Genomic DNA, 25,796 nt, shown 5'->3' on the forward strand with positions numbered 1-25,796 from the left:
AACGTGCATGGGCTTTATTGAAAATAGTCCACTTCATCTAGTTTTGGCCTAGGAAGCAGGTCATAGCCCTAGGTGAGCATAACATTGGCTTGATTGGGGTGAACCTAGAATTGGCATTTTGTTTTAAATTGCTGCAGGTTGTTGCGGATTAACAGTTAATGTGGTAATTTCTTAAAATATTGGGGCTGATAATACACTCTCCACGTTATGGGGCACTGAGATCTGAGGCCTCTGGAATGTCCATGGCACACTGTGCACGACAACCAGTCTCTGGAGGAGCGGCGAAGCTTCGAGCCAGCCCTTCAGTATTGCTTTAAGCTCATTGAGGAGCCAATTGCCTTAATTGACTATCTGGGTCAATCAGATAATTACCTACTATTTGATGGAAAGATATGGGAGGGAAAATGGCAAAATTCCACTGTGACTGGCCTCTGTGAAGCCAGCTATGGGAACCACTTACTCTGTCAAGAGAACTTGCTGAAGGGTACTTTCCTGGCTAACATTTCCAATACGTCCACAACAGTGGCCATTCAAACACTATAGCTATAGCATGGGTTTGATCCAGAGTAAAATTTCTGCTAAACTGTCTCATCAAGGGCACCCAAATCAGGTACAGCACAAGGTAGATGCAGAGTAAAATTGTTACACTGTTCTGTCACGCAGACCCGGATCAGATGTGGGTTAGATGCAGAGCAAAACTCCCTTTACTCTGTTCCGACAAGTCCATTTCTGTTAACTTAACCTCATTAGAATTCAGACTCTCTCCAATTCATCTGAGTCCTTTAGAAATTAGTGTGTCCAAAACGATACACCGTATTCTAATTGTCACTTCTTCACCAAAGAATAATTTTACCTTTTGACTTATAAGGAAAGACTGCTGATAGAGACAGGGACTGTGACACAGGCCTGAAGCAAAACATATCTAAGTCCTGGACAATCTATAATTGCTATTTTAACCTGACTGGACTCTTTGCAGCTTCTCACTGTTCACTGTTGTTGCTTTCAATAGTTGTCTCCAATCCTGTCTGATATTGAGTACCTACAAGACCAGCATCTCCTGCTGACCATAAAATCCACAGATGGATATGAATCCTACGGTAAGTTATAGCTAACTTAGCTATCCAAGAGCAGAAAGGTTTAGCACAGTTTTATAATATAAATGCGTTATGGGAAAGAGCACAAAAGAATGGAGGGTTAGCAAAATAGAAAGGGGTAAAATTACTTACGGCCTGCTTGCAGGGGAATAACCGACAGCGTGCAGACAGTGCAACCGCTGGGCCTGAGGCTCACCTGAAATTAGGCCTCAGGCGCCGGTGTGATAACTTGGGTGAGCTGCTGCTACTTGTTGCACCTCCAGAGGTAGCTCGCCTGCCCGTTGTAAGGTTTTCAATTTCGGGCCAGCAGCAGCCCTAAGGTAGGTCCTGGGGACACAACAAGGGGTCAATCATGGGCTGGCAGTGGCCTTCAGGTAGGAAGAGGTGGAAAATTGGCATTTGGGGTCTTAACTGCCCCATTAAACTCTGATTACCATATATTCATGTGGCTCTCACCTGTTTTCAGTGGTAGCTCTAGCTGACTGGATCCAGGTCTGCCCAAAAACAGGTGGGGACTTGGCAGTAAATTGTGTGCCATATTAGTCTCGCTACCATCCTTTTAAAAAAAGTGAAAACAGGGCGGTAGGGACACCAAATTCGCCCCTTATGTCTCTTGCTCGACTCTCTTGAAGTAGTGCTCTAGATTTGCCTTATATTTTGTATATGGTAGTCCACTCTGTCACCTCCTATCAAGCCTGAAGAGCCGCAGTTTCTCCTCGTCACTCAATCCTGTAATACTAGGTACCAGTCCTGTGCCTCATCTCTGCTCTGACTCTTGGCCTGAATGCTTCCCCTGTGTCTTGGTTCATAGGGGTAATTTAACAAATCTGCACTGCCGGTGGGGAGCTTTGCTCGGCAGGAATCCATGGGGTAGAAATTGGGCGTAAAATGGGTGCAATGGTGGCCAATTCCCAAGGACCAACATCCTGCATACCAAGCGGCCTGAAAGACGTCTGACCCGATTTTGAGTCGTGCCATTTTTCAGGCACTTGGGGAGGCCGTCTAAAACAGGCATTAGGCCCTGTGTATCTGCGGAGCCTATAATGAGGAGCCTAACGCCTCTTTTAGGACCCCTCTGGGAAATTTGGCTGCCCTGAGCGGAACAGGCACCAACCGGGCCTGCTCCACTCAGGTTTTTCTGGTGTGGGTGCATCCTAGCCAGCGGCCGCCACCAAAAAGGTAAGTGAAAAGTAAGCTCCGCAGCACTCCTGCTGGCAGCCTGCAGTCGGCCCCCCTCTCATTGTCCTTCACCTCGCGCCCCCTCCCCCTCAACCCAGGATTTCACCCAAGGAGTGAGGCAAGTGGGCAGAAATTGATCCGTTGGCAATGGGCGAGCTGCCTCTGGAGGCTTGACAGTCACTCTCCGCTCGCCCAAATAATGTTACTGAGGCCCGATGCCCAATTTCAGGCTGGGGTTAGGGTGCACACGCCATGCACAGCACCCCTCTCAGGCGCACTGTACCTGCCCTCCCCCTTTTAAAATCGGGGCCAAAGTATCTGCTGCAAAGATACCTCTAACCAGCAGCTCCAAAGCATAAAAGAGGTCAAAGGTAACTCAGAAGTGCTGATAACTGTACAGAAATCTCCCATAATACCCGTTAGGAGCATATGTCAATCCAGCAGCCGATACTTTCACTTTAATATACTTTCTTGCAAGGCTGACTTCTGCTGCATCCCTGCTTCTTGTCCACTTGCAGGAGAGTGCTGTATTGCACTGAAGTCCGTGATTGGAAGCACGCCGCAGAGGTTTGAGACGGGTCTGACTCATCTAGGAGATGAGTCAGGATCTATCCGTGTAACGATGAGGGTCGTCGTTCCTGCTGAACGTAAACGAACTCGGGAGCGTCTCTACGGTGAGTTCTTCAGACGCCTTGAGGTTCCCAGTGTTTCACATCACTGCAAAAGTTCACTGAGGTTCTGGTATCTCAGTGAAATAATAACCGTTACGATATGTCCATTCATCTCTTTTTTTAAGCTCTCAAAATTCCGTGCATCATCTGCACGTTAAGCAATGATTGGGCGGCCAAACTGCTTATAGTGTTTTTTCTAAAATATCCACCGAGTGGCCCTGGAGGTGATGTCCCCTCTGAGTTTCTCTCCCTCTCTCTCTCCCTGTATGGAGGTTTCTGGACTCCACTTGGCACCTCCTTACAATGATAAGGTTGCTGAGAATGGCACCTCAGCCCGTGGGGGATTGCAGGCATGAACCCAGTAGCGCTGCATGTTGGTATACCAACAACGTCACCCTCAGATGTTCTCTTTCTTCCAAAGAAAAAAAAGCGCCATCTCAGATCCCCTTGTCCCCAGTCGGATCCAAACGGATGTATAAAGTTTTGTTTCTCTAGAATTTTATGGAATAGAAAATAAATGTAGAAGATCGTTCCAGTAAGTTTTCGCAGCTCGATGGAAGGCTATTTGCTTGCGTCGCAATCGACTGATATTTCTTCTTTTCATTTGTAACAGAATGGATCAGTTCAGAAAGAGATGGGACCAGACTCCCAAAAGATAAAGCCGTATCGTCCAAACCAATGCAGGAATACGCCGGGTAAGCAGCTTGTTTTGTGGAATAAGTGTTGGTATCTCATCAAACAGCCAGCGTCGCATCTTTTCCTTTAATATGCATGCATATTTTTCATTATCTCCTACCTCTATAGGTATTTTTCCCCATCACTTTTCTCCTCATTCTCCGTTGAAGGCTCTGACTCAGGCTAGATTACAGTTCCAGGAGTGTTGCCACCCTCCAGTGCCTTGTCCAAGTGGCCCTCCTTCATGCGTGAGGCTGGACAGTAAATCTTGACCAGCTATTTTACCATGTAAGGCATCACAGTTCATAGAAACTTACAGCACAGAAGGAGGCCATTCAGCCCATCATGCCTGTGCTGGCTCTTTGAAAGAGCAGTCGTGCTTAGACCCACACCCCCGCTTTTTGTCCGTAACCCTGTAAATTCCTCATTCCCAAGAACCTGTCCAACTCCCTTTTAAAATTATTTATGGAATCAGCTTCCACCACCTTTTCAGGTCGAGCGTTCCAGATCCCCGACAACTCTCTGAGTGAAAACATTTCTCCTCCTCTCCCCTGTGGATCTTTTGCCAATGATTTTAAATCTATGACCTCTGGTTATTGGCCCACTCACCAGAGGGAATATTTTTTCTCTATTTACTTTATCAAAACCTCTCATCATCTTGAAAACCTCGATTAGGTCACCTCTTAACCTTCTCTGTCCCGAGGAGAACAGTCCTAACTTTTCCAACTTCTCCTCATAACTGAAGTCCCTCATCCCTGGTAACATCCTGGTAAACCTCCTCTGCACCCTTTCCAAGACCTTTACATCTTTCCTGAAGTGCGGGGCCCAGAACTGTCCACAATACTCCAGCTGAGGCCTAACCACTGATTTATAAAGTTCTCGCACGATCTCTTTGCTTTTATATTCTATTCCTCTATTTACCCATATGCTTTTTAACCACCTTAACAACTTGCCCTGCCACCTTTAAGCATTTGTGTAGAAGGACACCAAGGTCTCTGCTCAGCTACACTTTTCAAAATCATGCCATTTGAGCCCAATCCTGCCCTCACCAGATGTCCATGCAGATGCACTTCAGGAACAAAAGTCCTGTCCATAGTTCTTAAACTAAGATAAAAAGAAAGAAAACTCCGCAATGCTGGAGCTCTTAACTAAACACAGAAAATATTGGAAATGTACAGTGGGCCACTTAGCAATTGAAAAAGAAAGAGGTTAACATTTCAGCAATAACCCTTTATAGGAACATAGGGATTGCTAGACTAATAAAGACATACTGGGCTATAATTTGCGGCCCCTACGGGCTCGTACTAGGTGCCCACGTGCCCGTAGGGGCCGCTCAAATTCCGGGTTTAGGCATGCAAAGCGCATGCGCTAAAACCAGGAACTCGCGATCTGTCGAGATCCTCCGCATCCCCGGGAAAAGGGCCTCTGCGGGTGGAGAGTTGCGCTATTTGCCCAACTTCTGCCCAGCGAATGCCCGTGAAATTCTTACGCCTACTTTTACCAGCGTAAGACTTTTAAAGAACAGAAAAATAAATTTTTCCAATAATTTATACATTTAAAAACTTGTACAATCAGGTAAGATTATTTTTAGCCCCTTTAAAATATGAAAATTTATTTTTCAAAAAATTAAAGCTTTGTTTTAAATATTGAATTAAATGCCATTTTGATTCATTTTAAATATGTGATGGTTTATTTTAGAATTTATTTGAAGTGTACGTGCATTTATTGGGGGTATTCCCATTCATACTTATGAGGATTGTGTACATATGGAATCCCCATATGTGTGAAAGGAGATCCCTTGCTTTCATTGGTTGGGCCAGCCCACTTGAGCCCAGGGGCGCTTGCGAACCGCCTGCACCCCTGGGATACGTGGGCCTCTACACAGGCGTACGCAAAGAGGCCCAGGAGCGCGAGTATCTGAACCTCCGGGACCATCATGTAAGCTCGTAGATTTTTTGCTGCTCGGCAGCCTCCGGCCACAAATTCAGGGCCATGGTCCATCTAGTTTGCCTTCTAGCATCCTGGTGGTCGCATCATGCAACGATAATGGAGTTGTTGACTAATCATGAAAAGCAATCTTAGTCTACAACAGATCCAGACATGAGGCGAGAAAAACCCCCAACGGTGGAGAACTTTGGGAACCAGAGGTCCAAAGGCACCTATTCCTCCCAGGCAATGCTACTTCTACCATATGTCATGTCTCAAATTATTCACTTACTGTATCCCAAAATATTGGCCCAGAAATTCGGGTCGGGAGCTTCCTGCGGGTGTAAGCCCCCGACCTGCACTTACCTAGCGCGCCGTGGAATTCCGATCCTAGGCCTGCTCCAACTGCCGGCGCGCAGTGCTTGCGTATCCCAGGGGCGCAGTTAGTTCGATGCGTCCCCTGGGATCACGTGGGCCATGGGGAGCCAATCGGAGCAGGGAATGCTTCATTCATAAGTTTGACAGGAAGGGCTGTCAAACTTATAAATACTATGAGCCCTAAAACATCACTAAATCTTCAAATAAATGTTAAAAAAACATCACATTTTTTAAATAAACTATAAATTACATGAAATAACTATTTTAAACAATAATTTAAATTTTTGAAAAAAATAATTTAATTTTCTAACGGGGCTAAAAATGAACTTACCTTTCTTTAAAGTATTGAAAAATAATAAACCTGTGGAAAAAATGTTTTAATTTTAATTAATTCACCACTTACCTTGTAAAAAGCAGGCCTTGCGACTGCTTTTTATATGTGTAACTTCTGGAGACTTACCCTCCCGGGAAAACCTGCAAAAAAAACGTAAGTTCGATGCGCACACGCAGCCTCTCCTGCACACGCGTTTGACCTCTTAACCCCTCCTTTCAGGGGAACGGAAGTGCCGGTTTCCCGTGCATGCGCGATGCATGCAGGAAGCTGGCACTTCCATTGGGCCTACGGGTGAGTACCCTGTGCGTACTCACCCGTGGAGACCCGAATTTCTGGGCCAATATTTTCTGAAAGAAATTGATCCCATTTGCATTTAAATTAATGAACGCTATCTGTTTCCACTGTCTCCCTAGGGAGCTGGTGGCACTCATGTCGCTGTTTTTTGATGCAAAAGCTTCAGTGAGCGTGAACAACATCTAACTGTTATTTTTTAATTTCACTCTTGGCCCTCACAACTGAAGACTACCCCAGTGTCACTTATTTTATAAAACAGAGAAGGGATACCCAAAACATTAACCTATTTTCCTCCTTGAGATGCTGAATGCCCTATTATGCATTTACAGCCATTCTGTTTTTATATTAGCTGTTAAACTGGTCCTTCCATGGTGTTTTTGAAGACCCTTTAAACCTGCATGGTCAGTAATGCCATAGCCTGTTAAAGGAGCATTTATCATTGAATGCTCTTTTGTGTTTCTGAGGGGAAAAGAGATTGAAGAGCAGTGACTCTATGACCTGTATTTGTAAACAAATGATGATAGGTATGCTAAAGACATTTGAATGAAGGTGATGCCTTTCAAGAAGAAGACACATAAACTGTGCAGAAACTTGTGAAACAAACCAAGGATTAAGAAGATCAGATTTTTTTGTCATGCACTATCTCCTATCTGATGTGCCTCAGTCAAGTTCCTGACCTCAGCCATTAGAAGGAGGCACTGGATGGAGAAAGGGAAATTTATAGCGACTTGCCCCAGGTCATTCGTGCACATCTCAGTGGCCAGTAAAATACTGGACTTGGCAGAGGTCTGGTGTGGGTCAAGGGCAATATGATTTGTGAAAAAATCCTTTAAAAAAAAAAATGATTTTCTCATCTTTTATTCCCTCACCTCTTCTGAAGCTGGTGACTCATTCTGGGCATAGTTTCACAGCTGCCAGCAACCCTCTTATACCATCTGGCTACCACATGGCAAAACAACTATTCTTGATGTGACATCCAGATGGTGAACATCTGCATGCTATTTGACGTTGGAGCCAACTTCGGCCAAGCACGCTTCAGTCCTTGCCCAATATTCACACATGCACACTTCCAGCATGGCGGGAACCCCAGCTGTTTATTTCTCTCTCCCTTTCCTACCACAGAGACATCTAGGCTATTTGTAGTGGGCTTACTGCCACTCAGCTGATATCAAGCAGCTCAGTAAATTCAAGGGATTAAAGTGAACTTCTGCATTGAAACCAGATGGGAGCCTACGGGAGAATCCCGAGGTACTGAAAACTCACGAGGGAGTGAGAAGATTTTTGGAGAGAAATTAAAATGGTTTGAATTGGAAAAAAATTACTCCAAAAAGCAATTTTTGTTTTTAACTGTAAAGAAGACCACAGTACAAAACTAGCAGCAAAAAGTGGTAGCATTTGAAACTTGAGCCCAAGTTGTTTTTTTATTCATTCCTGGGATGTGGGCGACGCTGGAAAGGCCAGCATTTATTGCCAATCTCTGGTTGCCCTTGAGAAGTGAGGGATGGCCAGGGGTTTGGTAACAATTTGTTCATGTCTGAAACTGAGTGAATGTTTTCATGGCCTTTGATCTTCACTTCACAGAGGCAGTGGGAAGAAATTTGGTCAGAGCTCAACTTTCTCCGAAGTCGTCAGTGCGATGTTTTCCAATTGGCCTGATGATGGCACTCACCTTGGGACAGCTGCCACAGGAATTAAAGGGAAGGGAAGCGAAGAGGCCACTCAGCCGAGGTATGTCAGTCATCATCACATCGGAGATTGTGTTGAAAGGGACCTCTCACCTTCTCACCTCTTCTTCTTACACATGATCGCTCAAAATCTGCAATGCTGGCAGAAGGGATGGCGCAGTGGACTAACACCCTGTCCTTTCACCTCTGGTAGCTGGGACCAAATCCAGCACAGAATAAAGAAATCTTTATGCTGTCTGTAAGAATTCCATGTGGAATGACTTTGGGCAGTCAGTTCCTAGTGGGCGTGAGTTCATAGTACAAAACTGCCAAATATTTGGCACCAAATTGACCATGGAATTTCCATTTCCCTTTACCAGCCATGGGGAAATGGAAATATGACCGAGTTTCTGAGATCAGGGCTAAGGCACGTTGTCGGAGCAGAGTAAAGTGACCTTTGCTGCACTCTATCTGACCTGAGAGTGCTTGTTGATGTGGGTGCCTGAAGTGGAAAGTGTTCCATTATCCAGCACTGACATCCCTCACCTCAGTGAGCACAAAAATGTCATTACAAAAAAGGTTAAACGGTGGAACAGCGATCTGAAATAATCACAATGGCTGCTTGGTGTTGGCCTTCGTGTTCTTCCATAGGCTTCGTGCTCACCAGAGGAGGGAGGGGAGAGAATAAAAAGGAGGAAAAAACTGGAGACATTTAGGGCTAGATTTTCAGTTGCTTGCGCCAGCAGTTAGCGCCTTAAGAGAAGTGATTTTCGGGCGCTATGCGTGTAGCGCCCGGGCGCAGCGCAGTTTGCGCCCCGCCCCAAATTAAGTTGCCCGTTAGCGCCGGCGCAAAGTTTAGCGGCCGCCCGGATGCGCGCGCAGAAAATGACGTCACATCCTCGTGCAAAGCCCTTTGGCTGCCCCGAATCCAAACTTCAGTCGGACCGCCCCATTGTGTGGCTGGCGTCCAGAGCGTTTGTAAAATGGAACGCAACACACCCTGGGGAGCGCAAATTAAAGGGCACTCCTCCTGCACTATAGAAGGCAGTCTGCATGTGTTGTGTGGAAGGATCCAGTGTGTTGTTGTGAACGGTGTATTTATGTTTCCGGCCACCACCACCACCACCACCCACCACCACCTCCTCCTCCTCCTCCTCCTCCTCCTCCTCCTCCTCCTCCTCCTCCTAAAAAAACACATGCACCCTTCCCCTTTAAGAGCTCACTGGCACCAGAGTGTCTGCCGTGCGCTGCGCCTGAGCTCGGGTGTTGCGCTCTGCACCGCCGGCTTAGCGCCTAAAGATAGTAGTGGAACGCCTCTTTTAGCGCTCCACCAACCTCTTAGGGCGAAGCCACTGAATTTCCGGCAACGGGGCGCTACTTTGGGGCGGGCGCTAACTTCGGGCGGGCGCTAAGGTTAGCGCCCCAAAACTGTCTATACTGAAAATCTAGCCCTTAATGTCTTGAAACAATTCTGGAGAGGACTCTTTGTTTTTTATGTATAATAAATCCACTCGGCATGTAGCCACAGGAGGCCAATACCTAATCCCGTGTTATACTGATACTGAACTGCAGAAATGGCATTGAACACTGGTTGGAGGATCTTTGTATGGCACACCTCTAACATAACTAAACAAGTCTTTGAAAGCATTTACAATTTCATTAAAACAAAACCACAGGAAGCCTCCCTGCATTTGTTTACTGTGTTGCTACACATACTGATTAGAGGAATTTATCCTCTCTCAGTCCACCCTGTCAATATCAGATCAATAAAATCACTTAAAAAAAAAGATCGCAATGACATTTTAAAAATCCATTCAATTTTCTTCCCTCCTCTCTGAAGGTGCTGACTTGTGTTGGGGTATGGTGCCATTCAGTGACCCATCCAACCATCCATTCCTCATGTAGCAGCCTAGCCCAGTCAGCAAGCTATCAGGCTGCTTGACCATGTAGCATCCACTTGACGTCCACAAGCACTTTCTACCAAATGTAATTGGATAACAATCAAAGGTGGGAGTCCTGGCTGATTTTATTTCCCCCTCCTAGCTGAGGATGACCGAGGCCAATTGCAATAGCCCTACAGCTCCCCTGGATGTGATTGGCTAACTCAGCCTCCCCTGGACATGATTGGCTAACTCAGCCTCCCCTGGACGTGATTGGCTAACTCAGCCTCCCCTGGTCGTGATTGGCTAACTCAGCCAAGCCTGAGCTTAGCATGTGGAAAGTTCCTGCTATGTATATCTCATCGCCACACTGGGCAGAGCATTTTGACAACTGAGCCAGCAGAAGCAGTTTTTTTTTCTCCATATAATTTTATCTTATACGAAGAGTTTGCGCCCTGTCAGGCATTGGTTTCTTCCAGACTAAATGCATTTTCCCAATAGTTGCAAGTAAATGCAGTGAGGGTCATGCACCATTCTGTAGTTTTATACATCACGGCGGGGGTGCTTGGTGACGGGGCTGTGGCCATCCCTGGTCAGGGGGTACTGGGGCCTGTCAGGGAGGAGTTGAGGTGTGGCAATAGCTTACAGCAGCAGAAAATCTTTGTTGGTATTGTGCATTGTAAGAACTGTGTCCTCAGCAAGTAGCCCTGGGGGCTGGTCTGGTTATGGGGCATTGGGAGGGGAGTGGTTGTTCAGACAGAGTCTAGACATTTGGGCTTTATTTTTGGATTGGTATGCAGCAGAGCTTTTCACTGGTACTAATTGAAAATGAGCCTTAATTATGAGAATCCCTTTTTAGGCAGCTTTAGCAGACATAAATCCTCTTTCACTTCTCAAAACTATCTTGAACTGAGGATAAATGATAAACTTGTACTCCTTGAGGACTGCACACTTCATCTGAATCATACCTTTATTATTTTCTTTTCAGGATGAAGCAAAGTAACACTGCGGAAGACGATTCCCACTCGAACAGTTATAACAACCCGGCTTATTTTGTACTTGAAGGACTCTCTTACTCCCAGCCTGGAACAGGCTGTCAGGAAAATTCAGGGATTCCAGTGTCAAAAACTATCCCTAGGAATAAGCCACAACCTCTTCCTCCAACAGGGGTGGAGAAGCCAAGGGACCCCTCTTTCCGACACTCAAGCAACGAAGGCGGTTCCTCGGAGCATGAAGGTCCACGTAGCTCTTATGAGCAACCCCAGCATATTTTTCCCAAAGTGATGGAAGTTGAAATGCAGAACAACCCTCTTTATGCCAGCTCTGCCGATGTATGGGCCAAACCTCACCCGGCTCCGCCAGCCAAAGTCAGCCAAGAGTGGCACAAGAGTGCAACGCCAACCCGAGACCCCCCAGAATTCAAAGCCCGTACCACAGCGCCGCGAAGCTTCACCAGGCCCCAGGTGGTGGGGAAAGGTGGGCCTCAGGCTTCACTGATCAATGAGGTCAGAGACAAAATCGGCGAAAGGAAGCCAGACGACCAACCGTTGTCCAACCTCCACGTGGCCAAATCTTTGAGCGACAAGGACCGCCAGTCCAACAGAGGCGAGCTCCCCTTTCCTGTTCGGGAACGGCCAACCAAAAGTCCCCGCTTGCCGGCTAGAAACAAAGCGCCAGAGGTTCAGCCTCGGTCTACACGGATGGATTACGGGCATCAGAATGTGCCTCCACCGCTGCCAGTCAAGAGCAGAACAGTCGAGGCCGGGGTATGGCATGGAGTTAAAAAATAAACAAGATCACTCTGATATAACCCACTAGATAATCAAACCTGTGTTTCACCCACAACTGTATCATTTAAGAATTGATATCTATAACGCAAATGAAAACCAGCACCCCAAATATCTTAGTGGAGAAATGCATTGCCCGGTATGGTACTAAGCCACGCGGACCAAATGGTCTGAGGTTCAATCCCCAATATGTGACGAGCTGGATGATCTCAACAAGATAGCAGTTAGGACACAACAGTTGAACTCGGTGACCCTGGGCTAGGGAGGGTAAGGTTAGTCAGGTTTCCCATTCCTGATCACTGTACGTGATTCCTGCTACGGAGTCTGTATGCACAAACATATGTTACATAGAAACATAGAAGATAGGAGCAGGAGTAGGCCATTCGGCCCTCGAGCCTGCTCCGCCATTCAATGAGATCATGGCTGATCATCCAAATTCAGTACCCTGTCCCTGCCTTCTCCCCATATCCCTTGATCCCTTTAGCCTTAAGAAATATATCTAACTCCTTCTTGAATATATTTAATGAATTGGCCTCAACTGCCTTCCGTGGCAGAGAATTCCACAGGTTCACCACTCTCTGGGTGAAGAAATTCCTCCTCATCTCAGTCCTAATTGGCTTACCCCTTATCCTTAGACTATGACCCCTAGTTCTGGACTCCCTGGCCATCGGGAACATCCTTCCTGCACCTAGTCTGTCCAGGCCTGACAGAATTTTATAGGTTTCAATGATATCCCCTCAGAATCTTCTAAACTCCAGTGAGTACAAGCCCAATCGACCCAATCTCTCCTCTTACGTCATTCCTGCCATCCCAGGTATCAGTCTGGTGAATCTTCGCTGCACTCCTTCCATGGCAAGAACATCCTTCCTCAAATAAGGCGACCAAAACTGCACACAATACTCAATTGTGCGTCTGGCAGATTATTAATCATCCTTTGCGTAATGACATGTTTTTTAATTTACTTTTTGCAAATTTAAATATACGGGGGTTTACCTTATTTCTTCTATTTAATACAGGAGTCAGCCAGGGGCTCAGTGGGTAGCACTCTCAGCCTCTGAGTCAGAAGGTCGTGGGTTCACAGTCCCACTCCAGAGACTTGAGCACAAAATCCAGGCTGACACTCCAGTGCAGTGCTGATGGAGTGCTGCACTGTCGGAGAGTGCCATTTTTCGGTTGAGTCATTACGCCTGTCTGCCCTCTTAGGTGGATGCAGTGTCCTGGAAAATATCCCTCAGCCAACATCACTAAACCAGATTATCTGGTCATTACCACATTGCTGTTTGTGAGCCTTCTCTTTGTGCAAACTGGCTGCCGCGTTTCCTACATTACAACAGTGACTACACTTTAATAGTTCTTTATTGGCTGGAAAGCGCTTTGGGACATCCTGAGGTCATGAAAAGCACGATTTCTTTCTTATTTTATATACATCAGTGAAGTTCCTTCCTGAACCACCTTCTTCAGACAGTAAACTTATCTCATCTTTCCTTGTAGCTCGTCCCCCTTGCATTCTAGATCACTCTTGTTGCTTTTTTCCTCGTCAATGCTTGTATGTCCCCTTTGAAGTGTGGTAACCAAAATTATATACAGTACACAAAGTATGGTCATAACTGCTGTAGCCATACTCCAAAAGCAGTCCCAGGTATTTATAAATGCAAAAAAAGGTAAAGTAATAGATAAAAATGGTCATTTTCCTCCATCTCCTCTGTCTCTTTAGACCTTTGACAATCGTAGTAGCTCTGGCATCGTCTCCGAGTTGTTGAAGCACCTGGGCTTGGAAAAGTATGAAGCCGGTCTGATTGAGAACGGATGGGATAACATGGAATACTGGAGGTAACTACGGCAGAATCACAATAGCTAGTTGATACTAGTAACTGCCTGTGTAACAGTCTTTACACAAGTGAAACCAACTGGTTATTGCATTGATGAGTATTCTAAAGCAGAAGGGGGGCGGAGGGTGGGGCGGGGGTGGGGGGTGGTTGGTGGGGCAGAGCTTGTGCCTTATTGGTGCCGTATTCTCCTATTATTCTGGAACCTGAGTTCCAATCCAGTACAGATTGGTGGGATAAGAGGCTCCTTGATGTGCTACATGAACCAAACCGAGTTCAGTTCAGTTCCAATGGGTGTCCATAGCATGAAACTGCCCATAATTCAGCACACGTTGGCCCTAAATTAGCAAATTGGTTAACCTACTGTCCTTTCACCTCTGGGTTCAATTCCAGCCCAGGCTAATGGTCTCTTCCAGTGGGGGGGGTGGGAACCCTAGTTCGCACCCAGTTTGTGGGCATTCCCAGGCTACCCCAAGAATTCTTCCCAAGGCATCCTTCTTATGTCCAACAGTTTCTACACCTGCTGAGAGCAGACGTGGGTCCCGTTGTGGGCCTAAAAAAAGGCCTACCGATGTAGATCTACAAAAGGATCAAATTCCGTTCTATTGCTGGCCAACAGTTTCCTGCAGGGCATTTTCAGCCCAGTAAGGTTCTGAGCTCTCTCTTCCTCTCCCCCAACCCTGACCCCACCAACCCTTCAGAACAGATGGGCTCTGCTCCCAGTGTTCGACAGTGCAGTAGGGTCGGCATCTTCTGCTCTGCCTCTACAGACACCGTTTTTCTAATGCCGATTATTCAGCTAAACACATCTCCACGAAATCTGCAAAAGCTGTGTGAAAAGTCACGGATTGTGCAGGGGTTTGATTTGATGTACTTACCTGAGGAATATGATTGCTGTAATGGTCTTAACTGTACTGACAATAGCTACTGATGGAGCCCAATGCCTTTTTTTTTTCTCTGGTTCAGCAGCATCACTGAAGAGGATTTGCTGGAAGCTGGTGTCACCGACGCCACTCACCGGAAGATTCTTCTGGAAATAAGCTCTCAAAGTAAGCCTTGAAGAAGACCCCTGCCAAAAAGGGAAAGGATCGCAGGTTTTGCAATACAGGCCTTATTTGTCATCTCGTTTCGGAAATGATTCTTATCTGAAGAAGAAACGTTGTGTGAAATATCAAATCAAAGCATATCCTGATAGTCCTTTGACATGTTTGGAAGAAACTGTGGGGTTAAAATTCAATGGAGCTTCCGGCAGGAGACTAGCCGAACCCCTGGCAAAACGGCAGAGACCCAGTTTGTGCCAGGTCTCCACTCCGTCCGGAGCTTTCCTCTTTGTCTTGTAAGAGGCAGAACCTCTGTCCGCCCTTTACAAGACAAACGATAGCTAGGGGCCGGGGCAAGGACCAGGGGCAGGGAGTCCCTAAGCTGGGAGTTCCCACTCCTGAGCCTGGAGGTGAACGCATTGTGGCCGACCATGCCATGTGAGTAGAGGCCTATCGTCCTCCATGAGGGCATCAGCGGGCCCCACAGCTGGGATCCAAGCCAGGCAAGTGACCAGGACTCCTAAAGACTTTCAAAAGGCCCAGAAATTCAGGCGCTAAACAGGCACCTAAGTTTCCAAAATGCGGGCAAGAAACCCACGCTCATTTCGAGCCAGATGTCTGCTACCCGCCATATTGGTATAGGCAACAAAATGGGCGTCCAGGGCCCATGCCTGAAACAGACCCTTTGCGTATGAAAATAAGGAGCCTAACGCTCATTTGAGGCTCCCTGTTCAAAACTGGATTGTCCTGAACGCAGCCGGCACTGGGCCAGATGTGTTCAGGAAAACCTGGTTTGCAGGCTGCTACCAAAAAGATACGCTTTTAAAATCTACTTTCCTGAATGATCAGAAGTGAGGAAATTCGACTTAATGCTCATTTTTATGCTATGCTCGAGTTTCCTCAGTCTTTCCTGTCGATTCCACAAAACCTCCACCGGTATCCTCTGCCGTTCATTCATATAGCACCAGCCCGATGTAAGAGAGCAATTCACCTGAATTTCCTGCATTTACGCCAGTTCTGTACGGGCTATAAATTGATGCCTAGGTGCAGCAGGATCTAAAGTCATATTTCTGGTGTTTTATGATGACTTTTTTAAAAATTCTCATCACTGAGACCTGCACTGTATTCTCTTTACCTCTGAATGTATTTTTATGGCATCAGAATGAGTTACATGAAAACTTGGAAAGCTCCCGTGATTGCCTTTTCTTAAACATGCTGTACCGAATGTGCATAAATGATAGTTTGATGGCTTCAAATGTTAATTTTCCATACATAAAGTGGAACTTAAAGATGGAATATGGTGTAAGTTTGGTGCTTTCCTTGGACCCCAATTATTTACGCTGATTTTCCTTTGTTTAATGCCATTTTTTATGTTCTGGCCTATGCTAATATGATTTTCAGGAAATCTTGGTGTAAGTTGCCAACAGGAAGATCGACTGAAATTTTGGTGTAAATTTTGGCATAATCTGGCACTGTTTGTTCTATGCACAATTTAATGCACCCCCCCATTTTTAATTTTCAGATTTTATTCTTTTCCTGACCTTCCTTGAGGCTTCCCAGCATTTCTTTGACTAATACGGCAGGCAAGCAGACTGTTCCAAAGGCTCTGCCAGGGCTCCTCTTGAGCTGGTGAGTGCGAACGTCCCATGATCCTGCCCGCTGATCTGCACTCCCTCTGTGTGGATGCATCTGGTTTAAGCTTGGCAACTTCCTCAGAAAACATGGTCAATTTCATAGACGCACTGGGGGCGGGGGGAGGTGGGGGGGGTAGATTTAGAAAAAATTGTAAAAAATCTCATTGAAACTTATAAAATTCTAACAGGAATAGACAGACTAGATGCAGGAAGGATGTTCCCAATGGCGGGGGAGTCCAGAACCAGGGGTCACAGTCTAAGGATAAGGGGTAAGCATTTAGGACAGAGATGAGGAGGAATTTCTTCACCCAGAGAGTGGTGAACCTGTGGAATTCTCTACCACAGAAGGCAGTTGAGGCCAATTCATTAAATTTATTCAAGAAGGAGTTAGATATATTTCTTAAGGCTAAAGGGATCAAGGGATATGGGGAGAAGGCAGGGACTGGGTACTGAATTTGGATGATCAGCCATGATCTCATTGAATGGCGGAACAGGCTCGAGGGGCCGAATGGCCTACTCCTCCTATCTTCTATGTTTCTATGCTTCTATTTCACCTTCACCCCCTGGCCTGACTTTCATGCCATGGAAATCAGTGGAATAAAAATTGGGCGGGTTCTAGAGCAGGCATGGCGATCTGCTCTGCCAGATTACTGCCCAGGTGGTGAAGGTGAAAATAACTCCCCAGCGTGCCCACTATTTTGACCATGTTTTCAGAGGAAGCTGCCAAGCTCAAACCAGGCACATACACACAGAGGGAGTGCAGAATCAGTGGGCAGGACCGTGAGACATCGTCGCTCATCTGATTTCATCAGACCCCCCTGACTCTTGAATCTCAATGAGACCCTCAGCCGCCTGGGGCGAGGCCCTTGCGTGCTGACTAAAGATCCGCCTGTTAAAATGGCGTGTGATGCGAGGTGGGGAAGGTGACGATGAGTGGCACGCTGCCTCGATCTTAACCCACCACCCCACACGTGCCCTTCTTTGTCGGGGTGGGGGATTAAAATCGGGGATTCAGTCTCTGTCAAGATTTATTTCATTTTAGTGCAACCGCATTGGATATTGAATTCACGACAAAGCAGGCTTGTGAAACATTTGCACACTTGCACTGACCTCAATGGTAGGAAAGTTATGCACTCAAAAGGGGAATCCCATAGATTTACATTATTGGTCTGAACCTACATCATGTTTTGATAAGGCAATAGAACCCATAAATTGAGATTACACACAATTTCTGAGGGGGTGAAATCGAAACACAGGATGTACAGTCATGCTACTTACATTGTCTTGCAAGAGCTCAGTGAACTACACTGAAATAAAGGCTTTGAATCATGTGGAGGAATGGACTGTTACCACGATACTTAGCAGTAGCATCTTCATGGAACGGTAGCATCGTGGTAATGTTACTGGATTAGTAATCCAAGCGGCCTGGACTAATGATCTGGTGATATGAATTCAAAACCCACCATAGCAGCTGGGGAATTTAAATTCATTAAAATAAATCTGGAATAAAAAGCTAGTATCAGCAATGGTGACCACGTACCTACCAGATTGTTGTAAAAACCCATCTGGTTCACTAATGTCCTTTAGGGAAGGGAAATCTGCCGTCCTTACCCGGTCTGGCCTATATGTGACTCCAGACCCACAGCAATGTGGTTGACTCTTAACTGCCCTCTGAAATGGCCTAGCAAGCCACTCAGTTAAGGGCTCTTTGGGATGGGCAATAAATGCTGGCCTTGCTAGCGATGCCTACATCCCAGGAATAAATAAAAATATAGCTTTTGACAACTTTCTTTTGGGAGCATTTTCACCACAACAACGCAATGCACATATGGTACGATGATGCACTTCAGTGTGATTTACTTCAACAGACAAATGAGAAAAAGTTTGCCTAATGTGTTTTTTTTAAGACGATACCCCTTTTAAAAAATGGCTTTTCTTATAGATTGTTGCACACTATATAGGTATGTTTGAATGTTTGATTTTAATATATACATTATATATATATACTGGAGAATTGTTATTAATAGCAGTCCATGGTTAAGTTTAACTTTGTAATTTCTTTAGGCATTTTTTAATTAATATATTGCTTGCAGTTCTGAAGCGCATATAAATACATTCAGAATAAAAAAAATGTTTTGAGAAATATTTCTTCCACTTCTCTGTGTTTGCTGCAAGATTAAATCACAAAGCAGTTAGGGCTGAATTTGACTACCTCCTTCAACAAGGAGTTGACATATATCTGGTTAAGGACACAATTGGGATTTATCAGACTATATAGAGACTGAGATCAAAACTCAGATTATCATTATTGCATTGCCGTTTGTGGGACCTTGTGTGCAAATTTCACTACATTACAACAGTGACTACTTCAAAAGTACTTCATTGGCTGTAAAGTGCTTTGTGGGTGTCCCAAGATTTTGAAAGGCACTCAGTCCAGCAGCAGTAAAGAGAAAGGATGGAGTATGATGTTTTATGTGCATACTCTAAAACAGAACTGAAGACTGAAAGATAAACAGGCATTTTAGCAAGGACGGAAAAAGGGAAGAGGTAGGGAATCAACAAATGCAACAATCAGTTCATGGATTAAATGACCTGCAAACTGTTAGATGATATAATCGATCATCAGCGACATGATGCAGAAATATTAAAAGGACACAAGAATATGCAAATTGTGGAGGGAAAGGTTGAAGAGAACACAGAGAGGACCGAACAAAGAAAGTGTGAGAATATAGAGGAAAAAAGAAAGCTATGAATGCAGAATGAAATTAAAACAGAAAATGCACCAATCGCAAGAAGAGAAAAGAATACAGGTCCATATCATGGGCGCAGAGCTAAACTTATCAGCCTAAATGTCTCATTTGAAGTGGTATAATCGGTAACCCGATAGAAATTGACAGCAATCTGTGAAGTAAAAAGTGTTCTAATATTAACCAGAATACAACATAAAATTCAAAAATATTCCAGGAGATCATTGTGCTAGATCCCAAATCCCCTAGGTACACACAAGCTAATAAGAGTCAGGGAGACTGGTGCCATTTGGAATAAGTTTGTACCATTTTAAATTTGCTGCCTACATTCTTGCTTATTGCCTTCTGAATTAAGCCAAGAGTTTGGACTTCTGACAGTTTTCTGGTCTCGATGGTGAAACCTGTAATGGCAGATTTACATTCACCAACACTGATACTCAGGCATTTTAATGCCTAAGAAATCTAAACCACCAATGGGAAGGGTTGGTAAAGACAACGGTGTAGAAATTCGGGTGTGCCCACTTTTGGGCGAGCGGGGAGGGGCGCAGGGCACTGCGACTGAATGGTGAGACTTCAGGCTCCCCAGATATTTGGTCTCGGGCCTCATTTCCATCAAGCCAGCGACTGCAAAGAGCCCGCCGGCAAAGAGTCAATGCAGATTAGCCCATTGCTAGTAAGGCAGCGGCCCTTCAGCAAATGAGTTGGCAGTTATTACATAGGGCAGGATTTTCATTCAGGAGTCAGGTTGGAGGCGGGACTACAACTTTCGGGGTTGTAGTCCCGCCTCCATCGAGATGCAGCCAATCCACGCGATTTTAACTTGATTGACCTTGTTGAGCCCGCCCAGCGGACTCAGCAGGCCAATTAAGGGCCACCCGGCAACAGGTGACATCGCAGACTGAAATTTCATCTGTCAAGACGTTTTGACAGATGAAATATCAGTGTTTCACAGCTGTTTGAAGCTGTCAAACACTGACAGTCTCACTTATAACATGAGTCCTTCTCCACAGACTCAGTTAGAAATCTCTCCTGCACAGAAAGCTGCAGGCTGTCACTTTTGACAGTTCACAGCCATTCTGCTTTCTGTGCCGGTGAGATGAGGGACTCCCCGAACCTAAAGGAAGGAAGGGTGAAAAGGTAAGAAAAGGTATGTAAAACTTATTTAATCACTTTAGACACACCAAACACACTTACCTTTGCACTCATGCACCCATCACTCACCTGAACACCGACATCTCGACCCCTCCAAGTCCTTCAGCCCGACGGCCCGCCTCCTCTAACCTGGCGTGGTTTGGAGCCGTCGGGAATCCCACACTTCAACCTTAAAAATAGAGATTAGGCTCAGAACTGCCTGTTAATTACCTGTTAACAGGCAGTTAATTGGCACTAATCCTTTCCCGCCTCGGGTAGGCGGGTCCCAGTGTGGGGCGGGTACCTGCCTCCTTTGAAACTGGCATGGAGGTGGGTTTGGGTGCAGGATGGGGTCGGGCCCCCTGATTTTGGGATTTTAACCTCCCCCCCCCCCCCCCGCCTCCAATCCCAACTCCACGGCCCAATGAAAATCCTGCCCATTGTGCCTGATTTTCCATTGCTTTTCAGGCGAGGGCACTGGACAACAATTTTTTTTGTCCTTTTACAATATGCCGGGTGGCGCACTTCTCGCCGAAAATGCGCTTGCACTCGCTGCCCGCCATACTGGGGACTTAATAGGCCAGTTCTCGCTTTAAAAATGGGCGCTGCATGGCTGCATTTATAGGCCAACCACTCCAGAGGGTAAGTGTGGCTGGACATTCTGAAAATAAAATCTTGTTCCTAGTTGTTGCGAGTCATCATGGCTGGTGTTCGTGTTTGGCTGAGGTGAAGACTCCGACTAATTATGGGGATGTATATATAAATATATATATATTTATAAATACACTGGGTTAAGAGGGTATTAAAAACAGGCTGGGGTTGCTCACATCAATGCTCCAGCATCAGCAATGGAAAATCAGACACAATGGGCAGGATTTTCATTGGGCCGTGGAGTCGGGATTGGAGGCGGGGGGGGGGGGAGGTTAAAATCCTGAAATCAGGGGTCCCGACCCCATCCCGCACCCAAACCCGCCTCCATGCCAGTTTCAAAGGAGGCGGGTAACCGCCCCGCACTGGGACCCACCTACCCGAGGCGGGAAGGGATTAGTGCCAGTTAACTGCCTGTTAACAGGCAGTTTTTAGCCTAATCCCTATTTTTAAGGTTGAAGTGTAGGATTCCTGATGGCTCCAAACCACGCCAAGTTAGGGGAGGCGGGCCGTCGGGTTGAAGGACTTGAAGGGGTCGAGATGTCAGTGTTCAGGTGAGTGATGTGTGCATGATTGCAAAGGTAAGTGTGTTTGGTGTGTCTAAAGTGATTAAATAAGTTTAAATTACCTTTTCTTACCTTTTCAGTCTTCCTTCCTTTAGGTTTCGGGAGTCCCTCATCTCACCAGCACAGAAAGCAGAATGGCTGCGAACTGTCAAAAGTGACAGTCTGCAGCTTTCTGTGCAGGAGAAATTTCTAACTGAGTCTGCGGAGAAGGACTCATGTTAGAAGTAAGACCGTCAGTGTTTTACAGCTTCAAACAGCTGTGAAACACTGATGTTTCATCTGTCAAAACTTCTTGACAGATGAAATTTCAGTCTGCGTCGTCACCTGTTGCCGGGTGGCCCTTAATTGGCCTGCTGAGCCCACTGGGCGGGCTCAACAAGGTCAATCAAGTTAAAATCGAGTGGATTGGCTGCATTTCGATGGAGATGGGACTACAACCCTGAAAGTTGTAGTCCCGCCTCCCACCTGACTCCTGGATGAAAATCCTGCCCAATGGTAATCACTGCCAACTTAGTCAAAATAATGGCTCTGACAATTCACTCCCCTGGTCCCCCCACTGTTGCTATGGACCAGCCATTCCCACCCATCGATGACCTTCCAGCCTGACTCTCTCAGATTTTATAGGTTTGAGCAATTTGCAGAACTTTTGTTGGCAGCCATGTCAGTACCAATGCTGGCCTGGTCGCCCGCGGGGTGGGTGGAGCAGGGGTGGGGGTTGCATGAGGACAATGCAGGACTGGCAAGCTGTTGAGTGTGAAGCCAGTGCAAATAGCAGCAAACACTCAAAACTGGTCCTTTTATAAAAGGGCCAATTTCACTGGAGCCAACGATTCAGTTTTAGTGTGTGGCAGGCCATGAACTCGGTCTCGGGCACTCTTGTGGGCCCCACACCCACTGTACAAATGTACTGCATGGCTGCATCTTTCTCGGCATACAGTACACGAGGTGGGATAAGTGGCGATTCCACGTAGTTACTCCACCCTGCTGGCATGGCTTCCTTTCACTACATCAGGCTGCAAGGGGGCAGATGCAACCATCCCCGACCCCTGTCCCCATAGGAAATACCAGCAACAATTTTTTCCACCCGTCCTAAATGTGTCGGCAGTGCGTCCTGAATCCTGCGGAAATTCGGGTCCAGTGGCGGTAAAATGCCCATAGCCTGAACAAACCACTACCACTCCTGTCAGCCCACAGATTGGAAACTTAGAGGAGCGATTGGCTTGGAAGAGTGTAGATTGCGAGGCTCCCATTTTGCAAAGAGCCCTGCAAGTGGCAAAGTTTCTGCCTAACTGATTGTGAAATAAGTCCTGCTGTCATTGTTCAAAATTTGCCATGCACGGCTTTAGTCGTTCGTTTGAAATGAATCCAAGGACAAACCAGGTCACCATTGACAAGGGACAAAAATTTGCTCTTACAATTGTTCAAACAGGGAATAATATTGTTGGACCACAAGAGGGCCCTCTGATGCTAATTAGAATTCTAGGAACTGTGTTCGATTGAGATTTCACAAGTTACCCTCGTTGACAGATGATTTTGATGTGAACAGGGTGAAGATAAAAGCTTCCTTCAAGTCAATGGGACTGGGTGGTGCAGTGCAGAGTCTTTTCAACTCTGGAACTTGGCTGTGAATCCTTCTTGAATATAATAGAAACATAGAAGATAGGAGCAGGAGTAGGCCATTCGGCCCCTCGAGCCCGCTCCGCCATTTAATGAGATCATGGCTGATCATCCAAATTCACTACCCTGTCCCTGCTTTCTCCCCATATCCCTTGATTCCTTTAACCTCAAGAAATGTATCCAACTCCTTCTTGAATCCAGCATAGATGAATTCAATAAACGGAGTGAATGTTGCCACCACTGTGTCAGCCAATGAGTTGGAGGTGGGGCGGGACTTGTGGTTTTAATTTATAGGTGTCTCTGAACTCATGACTGAAACTACAGCAAACAGAGTCTCCCAAGTTCAGTAGGATTATTTCTCCAGCAAGATGCAGTGAGTGGAGGATAGTTGCATAATATAAATGATATGCGTAAAATCAATTGCAGTCACTTACAACACTGACTCCAGGCGTGATTGACGGGGGACTTACCAAATCATCTCCATTTTGGCCGTCGCTATATGAAGACTTGAATAAAAACCTCCATTCTGCCATCTGTGAATGTCCTAAGCACAACCCAATTGCTACTGGGTGTCAGGACTTTGCTCTGTTCCAAGAAGTGACCTGGAAAAACACAACTCCAGTTAAACACTCCTGTAATTGGTTATGTTACATATTTAGCTGGTGCACCTGTGCTGTGTTCTTCCAGGATCGGGAGGCTTTGGATTGGCTCAGATGAGCCCTGCCTATAGCTGACATCACTGGCACAGCTCAGGAGGGAAGGAGACTCTTTGAATTAATGTCAGTATAAAAACATAAGAAATAGGAGGCCTGCTCCTCCATTCAGTAAGATCATGGCTGATCTTCTACCTCAACTCCACTTTTCCACCCTATTCCCATATCCCTTGGTGTCTATTTATCAGTCTTGAATATACTCAACATCTGAGCATCCACAGCCCTCTGGAGTAGAGAATTCCAAAGATTCACAACCCTCTGGGTGAAGAAATTTCTCATCTCAGTCCTAAATGGCCGACCCCTTATCTGAAGACTATGTCCCCTAGTTCTAGACTCTCCAGCCAGGGGAAGCAGCCTCTCAGCATTTACCCTGTCAAGCCCTCTAAGAATTTTATATGTTTCAATGAGATCATCTCTCATTCTTCTAAACTCCAGAGAATATAGGCCCATTCTGCTGCCATGTGTGAGCGGGAAGTTGAGCAGTAAGATGCAGGAAGGATGTTCCCGATGGCCAGGGGAGTCCAGAACCAGGGGTCACAGTCTAAGGATAAGGGGTAAGCCATTTAGGACTGAGATGAGGAGGAATTTCTTCACCCAGAGAGTGGTGAACCTATGAATTCTCTACCACAGAAGGCAGTTGAGGCTAATTCATTAAATATATTCAAGAAGGAGTTAGATATATTTCTTAAGGCTAAAGGGATCAAGGGATATGGAGAGAAGGCAGGGACAGGGTACTGAATTTGGATGATCAGCCATGATCTCATTGAATGGCGGAGCAGGCTCGAGTGGCCGAATGGTCTACTCCTGCTCCTATCTTCTATGTTTCTAAGAGTGTGGGAAATGGTATGCATTCCCAGGTTGGACAACCAACATTAGCATCAGGCACTCTAAGGCCACATACAGCACAGACTAGTTGCATAGCAAAGCTCCTTATACACAATCAATGCTCCTTAAGTATAACCTCAGACGTGCATGCTGTACTGTACCAGTGTGGTATTTTCAGTTGCCACAGCAGCCTATCTTGTGGGCTCCCTGAGTGATGTTGGCAATTGGTGCCAATTAGGCAAAGTTTAGTGTGATCAACATGTGGAATACATTTCCAGACAGAGTGGTAGAGACAAAAACGCTGAAATCATTTAAGAAGCAATTGCATGCTATGATGGGAGATGTTCGGATCTCTCTGGGTGATTGAATTAGGATGGGCCGAATGGCCTTCCTTATCTGTAATTATTTTGTGATCTTGTGAGATGTATTTATCAAACAGTCAAAACTGAACTAATAACACTCAGATGAAACATGACAAATGAATTGTTATACTGTGCCTGAGAATCAGATAAATATTATCTCCAATGGGTTTGCTCTTTTCTTTCTGTTTCACCACAGGCAAGATCAGATCATGTTGATTCACAATATATTAACAGTGGCCCATTCCCACTAGATACTGGATTGACTGAGAACAAATGACTTGTGTTACTCCAGAATTAGCTTTGTATGTCTTGGGTTCATGTCACGCTACATGTAACCCCACCTGCCGTAGGGTCATCCAGACTCGAGTCGTCGTTGACTTGTTCTCTCTACACAGATGCAGCCGGACCTGCTGTGATTTCCAGCAAAGAAAATGCTTTTTGTCTGTTTTTTGTTTTTCATACAGACCCCAGCATCTGCAACATTTTACCCCTTGTGACCCCACCTCATTGTTCTTTGATGTAATGTTTTCCTGACTGACCTGTTTGGACACCATTCACACCTTTGATTGCTGTGATTATCTCTCTGCCGAGGTGTGATAAATGGCAGTTAGAAAGATTACCTGTAATCATCTGACATTATTCTCTGACTATATAAGCTGTGTTTTTATGCATCTCTCCACTTCACCTGACGAAGGAGCAGCGCTCCGAAAGCTTGTGATTTCAAATAAAACTGTTGGACTATAACCTGGTGTTGTGTGACTTCTTACATTTGTCCACCCCAGTCCAACACCGGCATCTCCACACC

The 25,796-nt window shown here is 45.8% G+C and overlaps 1 protein-coding gene across 1 annotated transcript in view; it reads left to right on the forward strand.

Annotated features, from left to right (window-relative positions):
- Window positions 1–17,713, forward strand: part of LOC147125296 (phosphatidylinositol 3,4,5-trisphosphate 5-phosphatase 2A-like) — a 168,968-nt gene extending 151,255 nt beyond the window's left edge. The window contains exons 22-28 of the mRNA XM_086000790.1: window positions 1,010–1,097; window positions 2,792–2,947; window positions 3,558–3,639; window positions 8,133–8,279; window positions 11,084–11,861; window positions 13,597–13,712; window positions 14,675–17,713. Of these exons, the coding sequence (XP_085856916.1) occupies window positions 1,010–1,097; window positions 2,792–2,947; window positions 3,558–3,639; window positions 8,133–8,279; window positions 11,084–11,861; window positions 13,597–13,712; window positions 14,675–14,768 (1,461 nt within the window). The 3' untranslated portion in view covers window positions 14,769–17,713. The remainder of the gene's footprint in view (window positions 1–1,009; window positions 1,098–2,791; window positions 2,948–3,557; window positions 3,640–8,132; window positions 8,280–11,083; window positions 11,862–13,596; window positions 13,713–14,674) is intronic.
- The last annotated feature ends 8,083 nt before the right edge of the window (window positions 17,714–25,796 follow it).

This window comes from Somniosus microcephalus, chromosome 1, assembly GCF_052327205.1.
Source record: "Somniosus microcephalus isolate GS21.2 chromosome 1, FLI_Smic_1.0, whole genome shotgun sequence".
Classification (NCBI taxonomy): domain Eukaryota; kingdom Metazoa; phylum Chordata; class Chondrichthyes; order Squaliformes; family Somniosidae; genus Somniosus; species Somniosus microcephalus.